This window comes from Sarcophilus harrisii, chromosome 5, assembly GCF_902635505.1.
Source record: "Sarcophilus harrisii chromosome 5, mSarHar1.11, whole genome shotgun sequence".
Taxonomy (NCBI): domain Eukaryota; kingdom Metazoa; phylum Chordata; class Mammalia; order Dasyuromorphia; family Dasyuridae; genus Sarcophilus; species Sarcophilus harrisii.
In genome coordinates, this window is record NC_045430.1 from 84,923,135 (window position 1) to 84,943,946 (window position 20,812).

Genomic DNA, 20,812 nt, shown 5'->3' on the forward strand with positions numbered 1-20,812 from the left:
ATCCTGTCTATAGCTTGTTTGCATATAGTCATTTGTTTGTCATTTCCCATTAGATTGTAAACCCCTTGCGGGCTCCTTTTATCTTATACGCACATATACTTTGAGCAGCTAAGAGAACACCGGGCCTGGAGTCAGGAAAACCTGAGTTTGAATTTGAATTCAATCACTAGCTATGGAAAAGTCATTTAACCTCTGCCTGCCTCAGTTTCCTTATCTTTAAAAAGTGGATAATAACACAACCCCCCAGGGTTGTTGTGAGGATCAAATGAGGTAATAATTGTAAAGTATTTAGCACAGTGGCAGGCACATGGTAAGTGATATGTAATAATAATAATATTTATTATTTTATTTATTGTTTCTTAGAGTTAATTCCAGTGAACACAGGAAACTATTTCCTTATATCCCTAGCTTGACACACAGCAGGCACTTAATAAGTATTGATTGATTAATTCTCAGTGGCATGAATAAAGGCTAGGATGACAAGCTCATCATCAAATTTGCAGATGATTCTTGGAGGGAGAACTAACACATTGGGTAATAGGATTCAAAAAATGTTTTGACAAGCTGTATCATTTGACTGAAACTAATAAAATTTTTCAATAGAGATAAATGAAAAACGAACTCCACAAGTATAGGATGATGAAAGACATGACTTGAGAGCAATTTGTATAAAAAAATATGGAAGTCTTAATGGGCGGCATTCATTTTAGTCAGCAGTATGATCAGGTCACGTCTAAAATATTGAGCTCAGTTCCAGATGCCACAATTTAAGAAGGATATTGATAAGCTGGAGAGAGTACAGAAGAGAGGAGCCAGAATGAAAGGCCTTCCTTCCATGTTATATGAGGCTGGCTTGAAGGAACTGGGAATTGTCATACTAGATTAGAAAATAACTCATGAAGAATGTAAGAGGCACAAAAAGGATTTTCAAGAATTTTGAAGGGCTCTTATGAGAAAAAGCAATTAGATCGTTTCTGTTTGGCTCCAGTTAGAGAGGCAGAAACAGTGGGTAAAAGTTTTAAAGAGGATCAACTTTAGGCGTGATGTCAGAAAAAACTCAACAGTTTGAGTTGTCCAAGAATGAAATGGATGACCTCTGGAGAGAGTGAGTTTCTTCTCTTTGGAAGTCTTCCAGCAGAGACTGGATGACTTTTCATTAAAAATCTTATATTAAAATTATTTTGGGATATTGGTTAGACTAGATGACTGATAAAAGGAGAAGAGGAGGACATTAGGGGTATTTTGGGAAAGGAGGAGTGGTGAGATGTGATGTTCTTTTTGTAAAATATATGATGGTTCTCTGGGAGCAGGTTTCTTGGGGAGGTTTTCTGGAGGCAGTGTTAGTTTCTGTTCAAATCAATAATCATCTCAAATACAGCCAGCTGATAAAATCCAAAAGTTTATTTTCTCCTTCCAAGTCTTGTCTCTTTCCTTGGGTCCGGTTAGCTTTCTTAGTTTCCTTGTTTCCAAGAGCTCTTGCAGCTTGTCCTTTGTCGCCTCCACTCACTCCTGGCTCTCAATCTCCCAGAGTGCTCTTTGGCCCTGAGAGCTTCTTGCTTACATGCTGTACACTGAGTACACACCAATCATTATATTACTGGGAAACCATTATTTGTTGTAGGATTAAATCAAAGCTAAACTAGATTTAACCATTGTCTCCTCAAGTTCCACTTAGTGCCTTGTTTCAAGTTCTGGCCCATAACATCTCCTTGTAGGATCAGATTAATCATACTGAACCATGCTAAATTAGATAATTATTGTCTCTATCAATTCTAATGACTTAACACTTTGTAAGGATGTCAATACCTCCTGCTTTCTTTTGATTTAGAACATAAGGTAGTCATGACCTCCCTGACTTCTCAAGGAGGTGAGAACCCCAAAAAAGAAGGTGATCACGCCTTCCCTGACTGCTCAAAAAAGAGTGAAAACACCATAAAAAGAAAGTGGTCACACCCTCCCTGACATCTCAGGAAGGGAGATGAAAATACCAAAGGAAATGGGAAATCAAATCAGATTAGCGGGTTTCTAAAGGGGCTAACTTGAAACAGGTATACATAAATCCATCAATATGGGAGGCATTACACATAATTACATAAGCACATGGCAATATAACACAGGCTAGAAGTGATGTAACAAATAACATGAATCAACATGAGAATTTATACATGTCCATAAGTCCTAGAAATAGTCCAAAATGAATCCATTGTCCATTAGATCATGTGCCAGCAATAATTCCTGCAAGCTTTGAAGTAGTGCAATAGTCTCATCAACAATTTTTCATCTCAGGGAATCCAATGATTCCTGCTGGTTTTCAAGTCCTTGAAACAGTCTCATCTTGTGTTAGGGAATCCAATGATTCCTGAATATTTTAAAGTTCTTTTAACAGTCTCATTGTCAGTCATGCTCTTTCAGTGTCAGATGTTTCTTAAATCTTCTTTGTTTTGAGGTTTTTTCCTTTTTCTGTTTCTCTCTGATGGACAAGGCAAATACGGCTCGTTGGCACCTATCTGAATCCTCCATCTGTAGAAATAGAAGCAAACCCTCTCTCTCAGGCAGTTAACCTATCTAATTCCCTTCTATTTACCACCTTTGGAGCTGTTTGCATTGGACTTTGCCCTGTTGGTTTAAAAAGCCTGTATTCTCCTCAGCTGTAATCTCTTTCTGTCAAGTAATTACTTTTAGGCTGATTGATCACATCAGAGTCCTGACCTTCTAAAGACTCTCTGGGTGTGACCTCAGCTGCTATCATGCCCTACCAGTCTTTTGATTGATATCTTGGACCTGGGCTCCGCCTCTCATTTCCCTGGGTCAATCTATAGTGTGAGGCCCAGGGGAAACCTCGGTTGCATTTTGGACATGGGGTTTTGGGTTTTCTCTCACCCTATCTTCTCACTCTATCTCCATATCTACACTGAGCTCTAAGATGGCCAACTTTTCCACACAAAAAGCATTTACAAGTTTCTCTAGAAGTCCCTTGCCAAGAGGGACCCTGTCTTTCCATGTTAATCATAGTTTGGGTATAAGCATTTGTTCCCACTGTGGTACAGCGTCTTATGATCTCCTCTAAAGGAGCATCTTTGTCTAGTACCCATATAATTCTTTTGCAAACCTCATTGGCATTTTCCTTAGCCAGATGTCTGGTCATTATTTCTGTCACTGCATTATATCTAATGGTTCTTAGTGACAGCTGTTTGCAAGTGTCCCACAAAATCTGCAAAGGGTTCATTGGGACCTTGCTCTATTTTTGTGAAGGCTTTACCTTTATCTTTCTGTCTGGGGAGAGAACCCCAAGCTTTTATTTCAGCCTTAGAAATTTGCTCATACACTGGTATGGGCTAAGAAATCTGTTCTGAATTCTCTCCATACTGACCTTTACCTGCTAGTTGGTCAAAAGCTATTTGTACATTAGTTCCTGTTTGCCTATTGCACTGGGCTTGAATCCTACATAATACATGAAACTCCAAAAGCCACAACAAATATTGTCCAGGTTCTAAGCATGTCCTAGCTATGGGTTTCCAATCATTCGGGGTTAAGATTTCATAAGACAAATTATCTAGTAACATTTTAACATAAGAGGATGTAGCCCCAAAAAGAATGCATCCCTTTTTCAAATCCTAAATTTTTTCCAAATTAAAAGGAGTGTATCTTCTCCTTTTTTGACCTGAAGAGTCAAGCTCTTTGATCATAGGGTATGCATTTATAAAATCAGATATATCTTCTTCATTTTTTGCCTTAATCAATGCCTTTTCTAATCTTGTCATATTCTGCTTCACAGGAGATGCTGATTGTGCTTCTACCTCTCCCCCTCCTCCTTCCTCCACCCATGAAGGGTTAATTGAGGGGGGAGGGTCATGAGATGTGGAATGATCTAATTTTTCCTGCTATGAAGTATCACACTCAAAATTGTACTTAACTCCATTCTTATCTGATTCTTCTTCCTTTTCACCTAGTTTAGTTGGCACTTCCCCCTCCTGCTCTTTTTTATTTTTCCTTATTCTAACACTTATGTAATTTCCTAAAACCAGTTGTATTAAACTGTATGTATTAAGTGTGTCTTTGGAAATTGAGTCAGGTCCATTTTTATTGCAGAATTGACAAAGATCCTCTCCTACTAATTTCCATTGAGTTTGGATTAGAATTGTAGTATTCACCTAGTTGCTCTCCTACTAATTTCCACTCATTTGGATCCAATTCTTTTTCTGTAGAGAACCAAGGAAATGTGTACAATTTTTAAAAGATCAATGATATGCTCCCAGATTATAATAAGTCTGGAAATAGTCTCTAAACATTTTCCTTGAAGAGAAACAGAAGGTTGTTTTCTAAACATTTGCCCCATCTTAACTGAAATTCTACTTTAACTCTTTTAACAAAATTTTCTTTGTTGTACTCACCCTAATTTCTGGGTTGATGAGACTTTTTCACTGGATCAGGATCAGAGGCTTTTCCACTGAAATCAGGGTCCTGTCAGCCCCACGTTGGGTGCCAAAATGTGGTATTCTCTTCTTTTTTATAATATAAAATGGTTCTCTCTGGGAGCAGGTTTCTCAGGGGAGGCTCTCTGGAGGCAGCCTTAGTTTTGGTTCAAAGTAATAATCACCCCAAATATAGCCAGGAGTTAAAATCCAGTCCTTTATTGTGTCCTTCAAAGTCTTGAGCTTCAGCCTCTAGCTCCTTCCGAATGTCTCCAGCCAGCACAAAGGTGGAATATGGAATGTCTCTGCCTCCGAGAGTCGGCTTCTGTGTCTGGACCTGAGAGCTTCTTGCTTATATGCTGTACACTGAGTATACACCAATCATTATATCACTGAGAAACCATTATTTGTTGTAGGATTAAATTAATGCTAAACTAGATTTAACCATTGTCTCCTCAATTCCACTTAGTACCTTGTTTCAAGTTCTGGCCTATAACAACTCCTTGTAGGATCAGATCAATCATACTGAACCATGCTAAATTAGATAATTATTGTCTCCACCAATTCTAATGACTTAACACTTTGTAAGGATTCCAACAGTGAGATAATGAGGGAGGGAAGGGAAGTTGATGGGAACATTGAGGAAAATGTAAAAGTCTAGAGGGGAAAAAGGGAATAGAGGAAAGATGGAGATATTACAAGTATTTTGGGAGACGTGAAGAGAATGACGGTTGTATTAGAGGTAATAGAGCCGGGGAATAGTGTTTGTGAATATAATCAACTTATTTGGAGATAGATTTTTTGGAAAATATTGAAAGGAGACTCACTTCCCTTTATAATCTGACTCCCCATCCCTATCCCCCAACTACCTTTCTCATCTTCTTGATTCAGAGACATTGTTGTTCCTTGAACAAGACATTCCATCTCCCCACTCTGGGCAAGGTCAGTGGCTGTCCCCCATTACTGGAATGCTTTACCTCCTTATTTCTATCTCCTGACTTCCCTGGCTTTCTTCTTGTTCCAGCCAAAATTCTTACTTTCCACAGGAAGCCTTTTCCAATCCCTCTTAATTCTAGTGCCTTAACTGTGCTGATTACTTCCAATTTATCCAGGATGGAGCTTTTTTGCATCTTGTTTGCCTAGTGTTTCCTCCATTAGACTGAGAACTCTGAGAGTAGGGTCTGTTTTTTTGCTTTTTTTTTTTTTTTTTTTTTTTTTTTTTTTTGGTATTCCCAGGGCTTAATACAGAGTTGGCACATAATAGGTACTTAATAAATGTCTATTAATTGACTAACTTCTCTTCCTGCAAACCTCTGAAGGTTTAGTTTTTCTTCGAGTCTGAGGCTCTTGAGACCATTGAGGTCATTAGACTATCCAATGATAACCCCTCTTTCTGGGACATTTGGGGGATTAGATGTGCCCTAGTCTCATTGAAATTCTTCCCAACCCTTTCCTTCCCTTCTTAGCTGCTGGCATTTTCCCAGATTGATTCCTGGCTTTGCACTCTCCCTCTGTGTTCTATAAACAACCTCATAATGTTAGGAACTTTTTCCTTTCTTGCTCTACTTCCTTTTAATTCATCTCCTTGCTCTTGATAACACAGTTAATTAACTGACCTCTTGATTATCTAGAGGTGGTCTGTTAATCTGATAAACTATGTATAGAAACTAAAGTTCTGGACTTCCCCTCCTCCTCCTCCTAGATATATTGGTGCTCAGGGAATGCAAACTCATTTCAGTCTTAGCAGAAGCAAAATATAAATAACTGATGCCAAAAAGATGGTGTGTCTAAACTAAAGAGAGATTTTTTTTTCATTGTCCTCTATTTATTTCATTATTAGCTATATTGGATAACACATGTTACTGCTTTCCTCTCCCCAGCATAGATGATTGAAAATTGACTCTATTATACATACAGAACAAAGGAGACATGAACTAATTGCAATAGATAGATAGATTAGATTTGGGGAAAGAGGGAGAGAAGAGAGAGAGAAAGAGAGAGAGAGAGACTGGAAGAGACAAAGATACACACACACACATATACACACACACACACACACAGAGAGAGAGAGAGAGAGAGAGAGAGAGAGGAGAGAGAGAGAGAGAGAGAAGGAGGGAGGGAGGAAGGGAGAAAATTTCTGAGTATGCATTGTGCAATATTGAAAGATATTTTTACAAACTATATTTTAATTTTTGTTATATTTTGTCTTTTTTTCATTACTTAATTTCCAAGGATCTCCTTCCTTCTTGCCAATAGAGCCATCCCTTATAACAAAAATTATAAAAACAGAAAACAATAACTCTTAAAAGTTATGAGAAGACAACTATTATTCTTCTCTTCTCTAGGCTAAACATCTCTACTCTCTTCTGTTTATCTGGATAGTATGAATAGAATATAGTATGGAATTGAATCCCCTTAACATCTTGGTCACCCTATGGCTTATTTATATCCTTCTTAGGATATAAATGGCTTCCCCCACATTTTACACATAAAGAAAACCCATCATCACAGAGTGAATAAAGTAAGATGTCAGAGACAGGATTTGAAAATCCAGTTATTCTGACTCTGAGATACAAGGCATTTTGACTAGCCTAAACTGACTTGTCTACATGGAAAAGTTGGGTTAAAAATGTAAGGCATTATATCACATAAGTGTCAGCTGAAATGATAGAGTAAGTACGAAAGTGTTTTTGTGTGTTAAAGCTGTGGACTCTCCCATCCTGAAGGGCTGTGACCACAGGAGAAGCTTCCCCAGACTGAGATGCTTAAGGAGTCTGGGGGAGGGCAGCTGTGAAGTTTTGTGTTTCTGCCACTCATGACTTTACCCCTTAACTTGTTGGACAGCAGCCACAGGGAGATCCTGGCAGAAGAGCAGCAGTTGGGAAAAGGATCGGTCTGGTGCTGATTCCAGAGAGGGAATGATCAATAGAAGTGGGAAGTGTGAGAGCATCACAGAGATGACTATTTTACTGCAGCCTTACTCAGCCTTCCCTCTTACACTCTCAGCCCTTCCCCCAAGCCCTCATCTACAATGAGCCAGCAAAATGCTGGGTAGGATGGGTAGTGCCAGGTGCTCCACCAACAAGGGTGAGAGTGGGGATGGGGGGAGGGCTGGAGAGAGGGAGGCAGAGGGTAGGGAGAAGGGTAATATTTTCACATAGGTTGCTGTGCTTTTAGAGGATGGGGTCTAGTGGCACATGGCAGGGAGAAATGCCAGGCTCATTTTTTATTTTAACCTCCTTCTCCCTACTTGGCAAGATTTTGTCAGTTTCACAATTGAGTGAGCAAACTGCTGTGAGTCTGAGAACCATATCAGCTCTATTTTTCATTCTTATACACAGTCTCTCTTCTGGTTGAGAGAAAGGTAGAGAAGGTGGGGGTACTTTTGGTCTCCATGTTCTCCCCCAGGTCATCTTACATAATAATTATACCTTTCTTTTAAGACTTGATTTTCCATTTTGTCTAAATTCCTACTGCTGTAGCCAAAGCCCAATTTCTTTTGTTCAGTCCTTGGATGAGATGGAAATAAGCCTGTTATCACTTTTGGTAAAATTATATTTCTAGCCTATTATTAATAATTTTCACCCCTCCTTATTCTACCTCTCCCCAACCTTTCTTTTTTAAAGATAAATGAATGGTCCTGACTCTTCTTTTCATTCATTTCTTTTTTTTCCCTACCTCTCCTCAAATGTGCAGAGTACAGAGTGCAAAACTGGATTATTTAGTTCCACTTGGAGCCAGGTGGAAAACCGTTTTGCTTGTAAGGATGGGGAGATCAGGAAGACATGAAGTATTAGGAACGAAGGCAGAGCAGAGAATCAGAGAGAAGGACCTTACAAATTGGGAGGCCGACGTGTAGGGAGATAGCCTAGTATTTGCCAGAGAAGGTTGTGTGGAATAGGCTAGTTAAGTTCAAGATGAGGACCAGAAATGAAAAAGAAGTGAAACTTGAGATTTAACCTCTCTCTTGAAGTAAAAAATGGCCTTCTAAGCCTTCTCTTCAAAGTTTAAAATTTTTTTCAATTCTCCAGACACCATAATGATCACTTTTATTGTCTATCATCTCCAGTCTTGGCTTGGGCCTTACTTTTGATTAGGAGTCAAAGGGAGAGGAATTTCAATTCTGGAAAAGTATATAAGGTGAGAATGGATTTTATATGTTGGAGACTTAAAAGGAAGAGATGGCCTTTAGAGCAGACTCCAAGATTGTCTCACAGGTGAATCTTAATTTAAGATGCTTTGAGGCAGAATGAGATTATTTGGAAGAAAATAATAGGGAATCCAAAAATTTTTAAAGGGATATATAGGCTGAAAGGACAGGAGGTAGATTCCCATTTGCCCTCTTTCCCTTTTCCTCTTTTAGAAGGCCAAAGTCTCTATATGGAACTAGTTGGGTCAGCACTAGCTTATTGTTTTACAAAGTCCCATGCTCTTTGCTTAACCATAAGAAATTTGATGGCACCTTATGGATAGGTCGTTTGTCCAAATGAACTACTGTTTCCAGCTTCCCTTCATTCTCTTTTCTCCTTTTACTGCTTCTCTATTGATTCCCCCCAGCCCACGTTCAAGGGCCCTTGCTTCCCTTCAGAGGCACAGATTTGTGGGTCTAATTTTATATCCAGCTTGGTCCAATGCCATTGTTTTGCCCCCTCCTCCCATTCTCTCCTCCACCCCTTGCTTTTCCCTGCTCTGACTGTCTGAAGAATATTTATAGTCAGGCTAATTCTGGGAGGCTTCTCACTTCTCTCTGTCTTTGTCCTACTGTTCTGGATGAGGTGATTTCCCAAAATATTTGGACTTGGGAAGTCAGGAGAAGATTCTTGGCATCTGCTTGAACCCTGGGATTTGGTGAAACCAGCAGGGTGGAGTGCGGATGAGAGTAAATAGAAGTATGAAGGTGCTGATCAGGGGAGTGGCTGGTGCTGCAGGAAAGATTGGAAAGTGGTTGCATGCTCTATGAGCTAGAGGTCTGGCTTAAGATTCAGGAGACCTGGAAATTTCAATTAATTTATTCTCTTGGTTTCAAGGATGAAGAAGTTAAAAACATAATCTCTGGGGACCATCCAGAAAATCCAAAGGAGACACTGAAGGGGGTTGTAATTAGAGTTAGAGAAGATACAGAATAGGAGTCATACCTGAGGAAAAGAGGCAAAGATAGACAAGAAAAGAGAAGGAAGAAAGTCTTAGAATGAGAGACAAAGAAATGGATTATGGAAATGAAGAAAACACAACAAGAAAGATCACAGCAGTCACAAAGGAAGAGAAAGAGGAGATATAGAAATGACCAGAAAGATGAAGTAAAGGGAAAAAAATAGCTTGACACAAGGAAACACATCAGATGAGAGAGGGAACCCCAAAAGAGGAGGGGGAAACTTTGGGGCCTTCTAAATGGTTTCTATCTCTTATTCTGGCCCTGCTGCTTAGCTAGAGTTATAAATAGCAGGGAAGTTGGAAAATGTTCCCTGCTCTCTCTTCCCCACCCCTTTTCTTCCCCTGGCTTTTTTCAGGAGTGTGTGCCTGGGCCTTTGTCCCAATAGTGTGAAAGTGTGTGGAAGGACAGACATGCTGGTCCCCTTAGAAACCCCTAGTCAGCCCCATCTAAGAGTCTGCCTGGACTTAACCTAACACTCTCCACCTTTCCTCTCTCTGCCCTTGAATCCAAATGGATAGAGTCAGACATTGAAGAGGAAATAAAGAATGAAGGGCACAAACCCTAGTCTTCTCCTTTCTTAACCTTCTGCCTCCTTCTATGCTCATTCTCTCCACACTCTTAGCACTCTGTTAAAAAAAAAAAAAAAAACCCAAAACTTCCTTCTTTCACCCAGTGACTTTTTCTCCTTCTATCTGTTCAGCTTTTCTCCCCTTCTTTCTCCACATTTCCTTTTCCTTTCTAATTATTTTTCCTTCTCTCTTTCAGCCCGCCCATGTCCTTATCTCTTAATTTTCCTTTTTCTTCTCCAACTCCCTGGAAACTTAGAAGGCAGAAGTTGTAGCCAATACCGCCATTGCCCCATGTTGGGTTCGTGTTGGGTAGGGGTAGTATACGTGAGGGGGAGGGACAGAGGGCACTAGTTTCTAGGGAATCTTTTACAAGCATAGGAATTAGCCCAAATCCTGCTCAGGGTATAGAGATTCCTCATCTTGTCTTATTCAGTGTTCAGATATCGAGGTTCCTCATCCTGTCTCACCCCGTGTTCAGGAACAGAGGCTCCTGTTACTCCGTATCTATCTTCTTTATGGTTTTTCTGGGAGTTTAACTTCTCTTCTCTCCTCCTCTTCCCCAACCCCCCCTTCCTTTCATTCTTTTTTCCTCTCTGTTCCCCCCCACCCCCACCCCCCTACCCCGTCCCCGCCGCAATTGCTTAGCCCACTCTCGGCGCGCCGCCTCCAGTCCAGGCCGGCAGCCACGGCACAGCTCTCACCCAGGGGAGGACAGCTAGAAGACCCGGGACGCCGAAGCTTTGTGTGGGGGTGGGATGGGGTGGGGTGGGGAAGGCGCGGCTGAGTCTTGTGAGGGGGAATGAAGAGAGTACCCCCTGACCCTGACTCCTTACCGGCTTCTTCCACCTGCTAGGACTGAAGGAGGAGCCAGGGGAGGGGCCAGGGGCGGTGCCCCCCGGGGTATAGGACAGGAGTGGGAGCGGGAGCCTGAGCTCATCAGGTCATCAACAGTCCGGGCTGGGGACGGAGAGCTGTGGTAGAAGGAGCCGGTATCCGAAGGAATGAGGGATAGAATGTGAGAGGAGTATTTGAGCATAGGAGGGTGCGATCAGACAGAGCTCTGAAGATCAGAAGAGAATTCAGGGACGATCCGGGAAACCCAAGGGAAGAGCGCGGATCTGGATTTTTGGAAAGGGGGTTGGCGGTCCACATTTCCCATGGCCGGAGCTCGCCTATCGCTCTGCTGCCTCTTGGGCTCCCTGTTCTTGGGGTGTCTGCTTTCCGGGGCGAGTGCCTTCAACTTAGATGTGATGAGTGCTCTGCGCAAGGAGGGCGAGCCTGGCAGCCTGTTTGGCTTCTCTGTGGCCCTGCATCAGCAGCTTCGGCCCCGTCCCCAGAGCTGGTGAGTCGCTCAGTTCTACTGGTCCTAGGTTGTCCCCAGCCCTAAACCCATCTTTATCCCCCTACTTTTATTTCCCCCATCTGCTCTTGATCTTCCCCTCAAATCTTAGCTCTTGCATTCTAAGTCGAGCCCCACCCTCCTTTCCTATATCCCTAAAATACCCAACTTCTACCTATCTCAGGACTGGGAATCTGGAATCAGTCTTCCTATGACGTGCTAATTAGCCCCGGGAATTGGTTCCCAATCTGCCTCTCTCAGCTCCGAGATTGGGTGTTATTCTGGTAGCAACGTTAATAGCATTAAGACGTGCTATTTGGGTTGACTCAGTTACTGAGAGTACCCAGTCCCAACCGAAAAGGTTCCATAGAGGGAGGAGACATACCATTCTCGGGCTGTTCAGAGGAGGGGGAAGGGGCTGAGACTACAGTGAAAAGCTTGGAGGTTAGACACCAGAAATAACTTCCCAGCTGCCAGAGTGTCGTGAGATGGGCTGTCTAGAGGGGAGCAAGATAAATGTAGTCTCCTTTCCAGGAGGTTTTATTTTTAATTTAAATGAAAAAAAAAAAAGAGAGAGATAGAGACCTGGCACCTCTGTTGGCTAGGGTAGGGCTGGCAGAGCAATGGAATGGGCTTTGGGAGCTATGATTCACTGTTCTGGCTGGGGATGGGCAATGGGCCAGGCAAACAGGGTCTCAAAAGAAGGACCTATAAAAAAAGGATCCAAGTAATTTGAGCCTCAGCTTCCCTTTAGACCCCAGGAAGGATGCTATGTTGCTGTGCCTCCCTCCTCTCACTCTAAACTCTTAGCATCATGGGATCTTATCTGTGGGAAGATTGGGGGTGGGAAAAGGCTTAGTTTTGGATCCCTTAGGACCACTTAGAGGGCCTTCATTGGGTGCAGGGTGGATTCCTGTGTAATTTGTGTGTATTATGGACATTTCTTTAGTTACTTGTGTGAGTGGGGGTTGTTTCATGAGGGATAAAAATAAGAAAAGAAAAAAAAAATCTACCTACTTCAGGATCCTCCCTCCTTTGTCTTTCCTAATGCTTGCTATCCTTATTATCCCAGGGCTGGGGTCTTAGATTACCCCAACTCACCACTCCAGGGGCTCCCCCAAGTCATATTGAGTCCATTATTAGGATCAGTGCCAGCCTTCTGGGACCTCCTTTCCCATGTCAATCAATCTCTCTGGAAAGGGCTGAGGCGATAATATCAGAAGGTGCTGCCCTCTCATTTCCCCTCCCCTTTTTTTTTCTTCTTAGCGAGAGGGCTGACTACTATCATTGTTTTTGCCTGTTACCTGAAAGGTTATGGGACCAGGAATCCCTAAAACTTTTGTTAGGGTATGTATGGCTGTTCTCTTTTGGAGTCCCTCACAGTTCCCCTATGGAGCCCTCTGTCTGCCAGATTCTCAAGTCTTCCAGCCTAAGAGGCCTTTTTAGGACACGATGAGCACTGTTATTTCTAGGGAAATTCTAAGTTATTTTTATCGCTTAATTCCCCCCAGTCCCACACCAGCTTTCCTAGCCCCTTCCCCTCTTGCCATTTTAAGGACTGATTTCGAAGGTAAAGCTTGATGCTTTCTCTTTCCTAGGGTGTACTGGGCCTGGGTATGGGACATTTGGTGAATGAGCAGACACTGCCAGGGTCATCTTTGCTTTTCTTCTGATTAAGCTGCAGGACCTCTTCTCATTATAGAATGACAAAGAAATCTTTTCAGGAGAAGTTTCTAGACACCTATTTTTGGTGGCAAAAAAATTGAAATTCTTTCTGCTGTAGTTTCAGCATTGCTATTCTTTTCTCCGCACCTCAATTATTCTCACAGGAGAGACCTCATAAAGGAAAGTCCCCCAGACAAAGAGAATTCTAAAACTGAAACAATCTATGGAGAAGATCCCACAGAGGGAAGCTGCCCAGACCCTTAGATTGAGAGAGACCCAGCAAAGGAACACTCCCAGATTGATGGAACCTTGGGAGACAGCAGAGATTTCACGGAAGAAACCTCTTATACTGAGAAAACTCATAGAGGAGGGTTTCCTAGATTGAAAGAACCTCTGGACTGAGAGGAGACCCCCCAAGAAAGAAGTCCTCATCATCCTGAGAGATCTCATGGTGTCTCTTCCAGCAGAATCCACAGAGGAGGTCCTGTCAATTCAGGCCCCTCTGTGCTGGTGTCCTGGACAAGTGGAGGGTGACATGGATGAGTGTCCCTAAGTTCTGCCACCCCCATGACTTTCCTATCCCTCCCAAATTGCTAAGAATATTTCTTTCTTTTTTTTCTCTTGACCATGGTTGCCACTGCAGCTACTATCCAATCCAGAGGCTGGAGGGAGCCAGGGATTGGGCAATTTGTGAGTTAGAAGCTGAGAAGAGCTCAGAAATCCTCAATCAAGATTGGGGTGAGGGATGGAGGGTTGCCAAGAAGGTGAGAGAATGTTGAGGCTCAAGTTTGCATGTATCTATGCCTGTGTCCTTGAATTACTTCATTACTCAGACCCCTCCCTTTTCCCCCATTCTCCCATGGAGTTGGGCCCATCTGTACATTTAGTTTTTCTGTCCCCAGAGGAGCCTAAGGGACAGACTTTTTTCAGCCCCCTCCACATAACCCTGGCCTTGTGCAAATCCAGGATTTAGTTCCAGCATGCAGGCTCTCAGGTGTTTGCTCTGAATATTTGTACACTATCCTGAGGCTGCTGAGTCCTTAATCTATATTGACTTGACCACATGTCTGTTCCCATCTATCCATCCATTCCACAGACGTTTACTGAGCACTTACAATGTATGAAGGTAATTTAAAATTGAACCTTATATTTAAAGTATTTCATAAGTCATAAAACACTATTAAATGCTAATTGTCATTATCATTATGCCAGTGTCCTAAAAGCTGGAGAGGCTTTCCGCTTTGGTGTGCATGTTTACTGGAGTGGATTTGTACCCACTGACAATGAGCCACATTGTCCTTCAGGATTATTCCTAGGTCCCTCTTGAGGGGACCAGCTTTTCTTGATTCTCAGTTCCCTTAAAAGATTTACTGCCCTCTCCAGGGGTCTTAAAAGTTGAAAGGTTGACTGCTCTTGAATTATCTAGCTCTTCCTCCTGCTCCCCTAAAGTGACAATTTCTTCACTGTGGCAGCTCACCATTGCCACAGGTCTTGCTCTTGAAAAGAGGGAGTGAGTGGGTGGGAAATAATTGCTTTTGGTATGAGAGGTTTAGCAAGGAGTCAGAAGATCCTGCGATGGTCTAACATCGAAACTTCCCTTTACTTCCTTGTAATGAGCCTTGGAAGGTTTATGTGACCAAATGGGCCACATGTTTATTCTTCCCTCTCAATTTCCTCCTAGCTCCCAAGCTCACCCTCATACTCCCAGTCTTGGCCTCTTTGCTACTTTGCCCCAGGGGGCTCAGTCATCCTCCATTCCCAGCATAACTCACCCTTGGGGCCAGAGCCTTGGCTGTGACTATGGAAAATTGTGACGCCAAAAAAATTGTAGCTGGGAAAGCAGGAGTGGTGGTGGTGGAGAGTTGGAGGGTAGAAGGAGGGAGGGCAAATGTGGAGATGAGGAAAGGGGACAGAGAAAGAATGGTGGAAGGGGATAAGGAAAAATGGGGAGATTATAGAGGGATGTGGAGAATAGTATTAGAATGGGGGAAGGTGGAAGCAGAAGAGGAGAATGAGAGAAGGGAAGGGGCTTGAAGAGGGAGAGTGAAGGCTGGAGAATTCTGCCTCTTTCCTCAGCATAACTCTAAACCTTAGAGATGCCTGGTAAAATCTTGGGCAATTGGGGGATGGTGGTGATTGTTTTAATGCTCAACAGGGAGCTTAGCAGGACAGACTGAATCTCCTGCAATGGGACATCCGGACTGCCTCCAAATGCCAGCTGTGGTCACCTGTTGCCTTCACCCCCAGCATTCTTGGCATCTGGCAGGGAACAAATTAGGTCAGAGAGAGGGGGCAAACTTGGCAAAGGAACTCTCGGCTGTGGAGAGGTTAGGACATATAGGAACAGGTGCTGGAAGCGGGTGCTTCTTTCAAACTGACAATACCGAGTAAGAGGGAACACACATGTTCTGTACCCTTGGAGTGGAGATATTTGTGGGTGAGGTTCCTTGTGGTAAGAATCGGGTAAGGGTGTGTGGGGCTTCTTGAAGAGACCTCTGGTGTTTTCAGGCAAACTGCATATTAGAAATGGTTAAGTAGTAAAATGAAATCCAGCCTCATACGCTTGTAACCTGGGCCAACTTCTGCTCGCTTCTAGTTCCTCACCTGTAAAATGGCATGTACAACTCGGGATTGTGGCAAGGATTCAATGTCTGTGCAAAACATTTTGCAAAATTTATAGTGCTCAATAAATGATAGTTGTTGTTATTTCATAGAAGGAAACTAAGGCACAAGCGTCTTTTCTGAGGTCACACACACAGGTAGGAGTGTCTGAGGAGGAATTTAAATCTAGATCCAGTGCTTAGCTGTGCTCAATGTCGGGTCTGGACATTCATTCCATAGAGAGATGTTGAGAGGATAAATAAGTCTTGGAAGGGACTGAGACTTTTCTAATTCCCTTCTTCCTTTCCCTCTCTCCCCCCCCCCCCATTTTGCAGGCTTTTGGCAGGTGCCCCTCAAGCAGTAGCCCTTCCAGGCCAGGCAGCTAACCGCACTGGAGGCCTTTATGCCTGCCCTCTGACCCCTGATGAGAATGATTGCTATCGAGTGAACATTGATCAAGGAGGTTTGAGGCGGGAGGGCACTTGGGCTGGAGGGAGAAGGGAGGAGAGTGGGAATGTTAAACCTGGTTTCTCTCCCCCTCACTCTCTGCTGTCCTGTCTCCAGCGGAAGTACAGAAGGAGAGCAAAGAGAACCAGTGGCTGGGTGTCAGTCTCAGGAGCCAGGGCCCTGGGGGCAAAATTGTGGTGAGTGTGCTCTGTGTGAGTTGATGCTCATTCATTCTGTAAGGGTTCTTTGAACTTTGACTTAACATTATGTTGAGTTATTTCTTATTAAAAAAAAAAAAACTCTCTTGGTCGTTAAGAAATTTATAATCTAGATGGTGGGACATTTATTAAATGTTTAGTATAAGAATTCTCCTAGCTTCTGGGGATACTAAGACAATGCACATAACCCTTTTCTGAAGGATCTTAACAAGAGATTAAACAGGAGAAACACTGGGATACTTTGCTATTTTGCTAATCAAAGCTAAGGGTTACGTTTTATATTGGGAGCTTTGCAGCAACCCTGTGAGGGAGGTGCTGAGACTAAGTGATGAGCCTAAGATAAGAAGTTAGTTACATAGTAAGGTAATATTTGAACTTTCTTTCCAGTACTCTATTCACTGTATCACTTAACCTAGTTTTTTTCCCCAAGAAAATATGATTGGATGTGGGCATTTCCTCTACTGTTCCGCTATGGACATTTTAGACAGTTGTTCTTTGTGTGTTGTGAAGGTGGGAAAAAGATTCTAACCTCCTGGTCCACTTTCTCATGGTGAGCCTTTCCAAACTTAGCTAGACTGGTCAGTTCTGTTGACAGCCAGCCTGCCCCGGGGACTGTATTGTGAATCCTTCCCCTGGGGGATCTGGCAGAAACTTTCATCTGCTGATGGCATCCAAGGATCCTATCTATGCCAGGGGGAAGCACTGAAGTTGAGTTTAAGTGGAGGAGGGGTGTGAAAAGTTAATGAACAATACCAAATTTATGTAATGGTACCAGATCATCTATTAACTCAATAAGTATTTATTGATCACCTAGTATATGTCCTGGATCCTGGGGTTCCCAGGGGATGCTGCCTTCAAGGATCCTACTTTGTTTTCTAGCAAACAGTGTTAACACTACCGGGTAAGATATGGTTAATGGAAAAGTCATGGCAGTAAATTGCTAGAGAGGGACAGGAGAGGACAGACTGGATTTGTCCCGGAAGTTTTCATGAAGGAGAAGGACCAGTATGATTTATATAAGCAGAGAAGAGGGGGTAGGGATGATATAGAGGCAAGTTTCCCTGTGTTCACTCATTGATTCTTTCCTCTATACAGTACATAAAGCACAAATCTGACTATGTCATTCTTGCTCAGAAAACTTTAGTACTCCTCTATTGCCTTTGGAATAAAGTACAAACTCTTGACATTGCTTTTTTTTTTTTTAAATCTGGTTCTATCCCATTTCAGATTGATTACATATAATCACTTCCTGTTCATTTTATGCTAATTGTTCTTTGTACAAGACATTTCTCCCCTCCATACTTTTGTATAGATTATTTGTCTGGAATCTCACCTCTGACTTTGCCTTGGAACCTTTGTCTCCTTTCAAAACTTGGTCCAAATTCTCCCTCCTTCTTTCCTAATCCACCCCCACCCCCAATCATTGTATATTTATTTTGTAAATATAAGTGTATTTATTTATCCATAAACATGTGGAATTATCTCAGTAAGATGTAAACTTCCTGGGGCAGCTAGTTGGTAAGTGAATAGAGCACCAGACCTGAAATCAGGAGGACCCGAGTTCAAATTTGGGCTCAGAAACTTAATACTTCCTAGACCCTGGGCAAGTCACTTAACCCCAATTGCTTCAGCAAAAAAGTTAAAAAAAAAAAAAAAAAGATCTAAGCATCCTAAAGGCAGGTCTCACTTCTGTATTTGGGTCTCCAGGACCCTGCCCAGCATGTTGGCAAACACTTTAAATGTTTACTGATCATTTGAACTAGTAACGTCTGATGTTCCTTCCAGCTCTGAATCTATGTTTTTTGTATGATCATGGACAGCATGAACAAATGTGGTTATTGATAAATCTACAGCTCCATGTGTGTGCACCTAGCCACTTGATAATGTGGCTTTAATTGTGCATGTGGATACCCGGGCCAGCCTGGAACTTGTCAGCCTGTGAGTGGGGGCAGCCATGCATGATGGTTGGCTCTGTGTCACAAGGCCTGTGGCCATTTTTGGTTAGCACTTCAGTGTGTTGGCAGGTCCTGTCTGTGCCCAGGCACCTTTGGCAGCCTCAACTCCCTGACTCCCCATATCTTGCAGACCTGTGCCCACTTGTATGAGGCAAGGCAGCGGGTGGCCCAGACCCTGGAGACCCGGGACGTGATCGGCCGATGCTTTGTGCTCAGTGAGGACCTGACAATTCGTGATGAGCTGGATGGAGGGGAGTGGAAATTTTGTGAGGGGCGTCCCCAGGGCCACGACCAGTTTGGGTTTTGTCAGCAGGGAACCTCAGCTGCTTTCTCCCCTGACAACCATTACCTCCTCTTTGGAGCACCCGGCACTTACAACTGGAAGGGTGAGTCTCTCCTTATGGAGGGGAGAGAGGTGGCCCATGCTGTCCCCAAACTCCCTCCTCTAACCATTTCTCCTACCCTTGGGATCTTGGAATTCCTCCCCCTCTCCCCCCCCCCTCCCCGCCTCCAGCCCACTGCTCTAGAGAAAGAGCCAAGGGCCAGTCTGTGGCCAGGCAACCCAGCATGTACACAACCATGTGTCCTGGTGGCCAGGCCACATGTGTGTGCATATGGACCCTACTAGGCCAGCACACGCATGCACATGTGATGTGCCCTCCTCCAGCCAGATAGACCCAGACCTACAAGCACACACATGAATAAATGTCCCAGCATGAGTTCCTGAATGCATGGATAGGGGCACTTATGGTCAGACACATGCACATACCAGCCTCCGAAATGCATGAACACTCCAGCCCATGCTCTCACATCCCAGCCCACACCGCTGCACGCTGCTGCTGCCTGAGCTGCCACCTGGTGAGTGCAATGCTGAGCCGGGGGGTTTCAGAAGGCTTGGGCTGAGGGGAGGGTGACAGTGGGCCGGGTGGACTGAGGGGAGCTGTTTGGGCTGCTCAGGGTTCAGACTGAGTGGTTCTTTCCCCTGGCTCTAAATGGGAATGTTGTTACAGGCACTGCCCGGGTGGAACTCTGTGCCCAGGGCTCCATGGACCTGGCCCACTTGGACGACGGGCCCTACGAGGCGGGGGGAGAAAAGGAGCAGGACCCCCGCCTCATCCCTGTCCCTGCCAACAGCTACTTTGGTATGGGGCTCCCCAGCCCAGGACTGCTCTAACCCTTTGCTTTCCTTTCTCTTCCTCCCCTCCATACTCCCCTCCCTCTGTCTCTGTACTGGTCTCTCTCTTCTGTCTTTTCCCATACTTGATTTTTTCATTTCTCTTTCTGTTACTCCTTTTCTCTCAATTTTTATCTTTCTTTACCTGGCCTATCTCTCTCCGCCTCTCTATCTCTCCATCCCTCATTCCCATATCGGTCTCCTTCCCCCCTCCTCTGGATGTTTCCTCTCCTTCTCTTCCTGGTGTTCTCCCCCTCACTCCTCCTCCCGCAGGGTTACTCTTTATGACCAACATTGATAGCTCAGATCCTGACCAGCTGGTGTATAAAACCCTGGAACCCGCTGACCGGCTCACGGGACCAGCTGGAGACTTGGCCCTCAATAGCTACTTAGGTTTGTAAGCCCCCTCACCCCATCCATCTGTTGCTCTATTGAGGCCTTCACCCATAGGATTCCCTCTTCCTCCTGGGTAACATGGGTGACCTCCTGGGTCATTTTCTCCCCATTTACCAAGATGATGTCAACTTTGGGTTCTGAGACAGAAATGAAGCTGACGGTTGGGTGGTGGGAGCAGTTGAAGACAAAGCTCAGGAGGGAAGGGAGATGGAGACTCAGGTATTCTGTAGATGTGTCTAAGAAGGATGAGCCATCATTCCCTGTCCCTGTTACCAACAGAGCAGGGGAAAGCTTAGCCATCTCTGTGGTGGTCAGGGAACTCTCTGTTAATCTGAGAGACTCCCACACATAGGGAGTATTAGAGGTCACAGGAAAGTTCCCTGATCCCCTGGGAAGGGGGCAGAGGAAGAAAGGACAAAATTATTTAGTTTAATTGCCCTGGATTTTGGTAAATTATTCTTCCTGTTTTATCCCCATCCCTCCTCCAGAGGGAAGGGAATGAGGCTTGGTAACTGTGGGACTGGGGGGAGATCTTGTCTACCATATGGACTTTCACTCTCTGGAAGACTTCCTGCTCAGGAGGATAGAAGCAAGAGTTGTGGGAGGAGTATAGGAAAGATAAAGCACTGGGTCATATTCAGGACTGTATGAATTCGGGGTGCTGTATAGAATGAAGAGAGAGGCTCTTCTTTCCCTACGCATTTACAAATTGGCATGGAACTGACTCCTCTGCCCCTCATCCTGTTTACTTTTTCTATTGCCTACTCCAGTCTTCCTTTGGAATCTAGGCTTTTTGGAACCCTGAGGTTATTATCCCTATTCCCTTCACTATGGTGTCCCCCTCCCCAGGATGCAGCTGAAGGCAGCCCGGAGTTCCAATTCTT

At 43.8% G+C, this 20,812-nt stretch overlaps 1 protein-coding gene across 4 annotated transcripts in view; it reads left to right on the forward strand.

The window, feature by feature from the left end:
- The first annotated feature begins 10,902 nt into the window (after positions 1–10,902).
- The window catches only part of ITGA7 (integrin subunit alpha 7), a 30,216-nt gene continuing 20,306 nt past the window's right edge, over positions 10,903–20,812 (forward strand). The window contains exons 1-6 of one of the 4 annotated variants that reach the window (XM_031941225.1): positions 10,903–11,475; positions 16,074–16,201; positions 16,303–16,382; positions 18,489–18,744; positions 19,369–19,500; positions 19,806–19,925. In XM_031941225.1, coding sequence (XP_031797085.1) covers positions 11,291–11,475; positions 16,074–16,201; positions 16,303–16,382; positions 18,489–18,744; positions 19,369–19,500; positions 19,806–19,925 — 901 coding nt within the window. In that variant the 5' untranslated portion in view covers positions 10,903–11,290. Of the gene's footprint in view, positions 11,476–16,073; positions 16,202–16,302; positions 16,383–18,488; positions 18,745–19,068; positions 19,217–19,368; positions 19,501–19,805; positions 19,926–20,812 lie in introns of those variants that run through there. The other 3 variants (XM_012551469.2, XM_012551463.2, XM_012551465.3) reach the window with 3 other exon arrangements.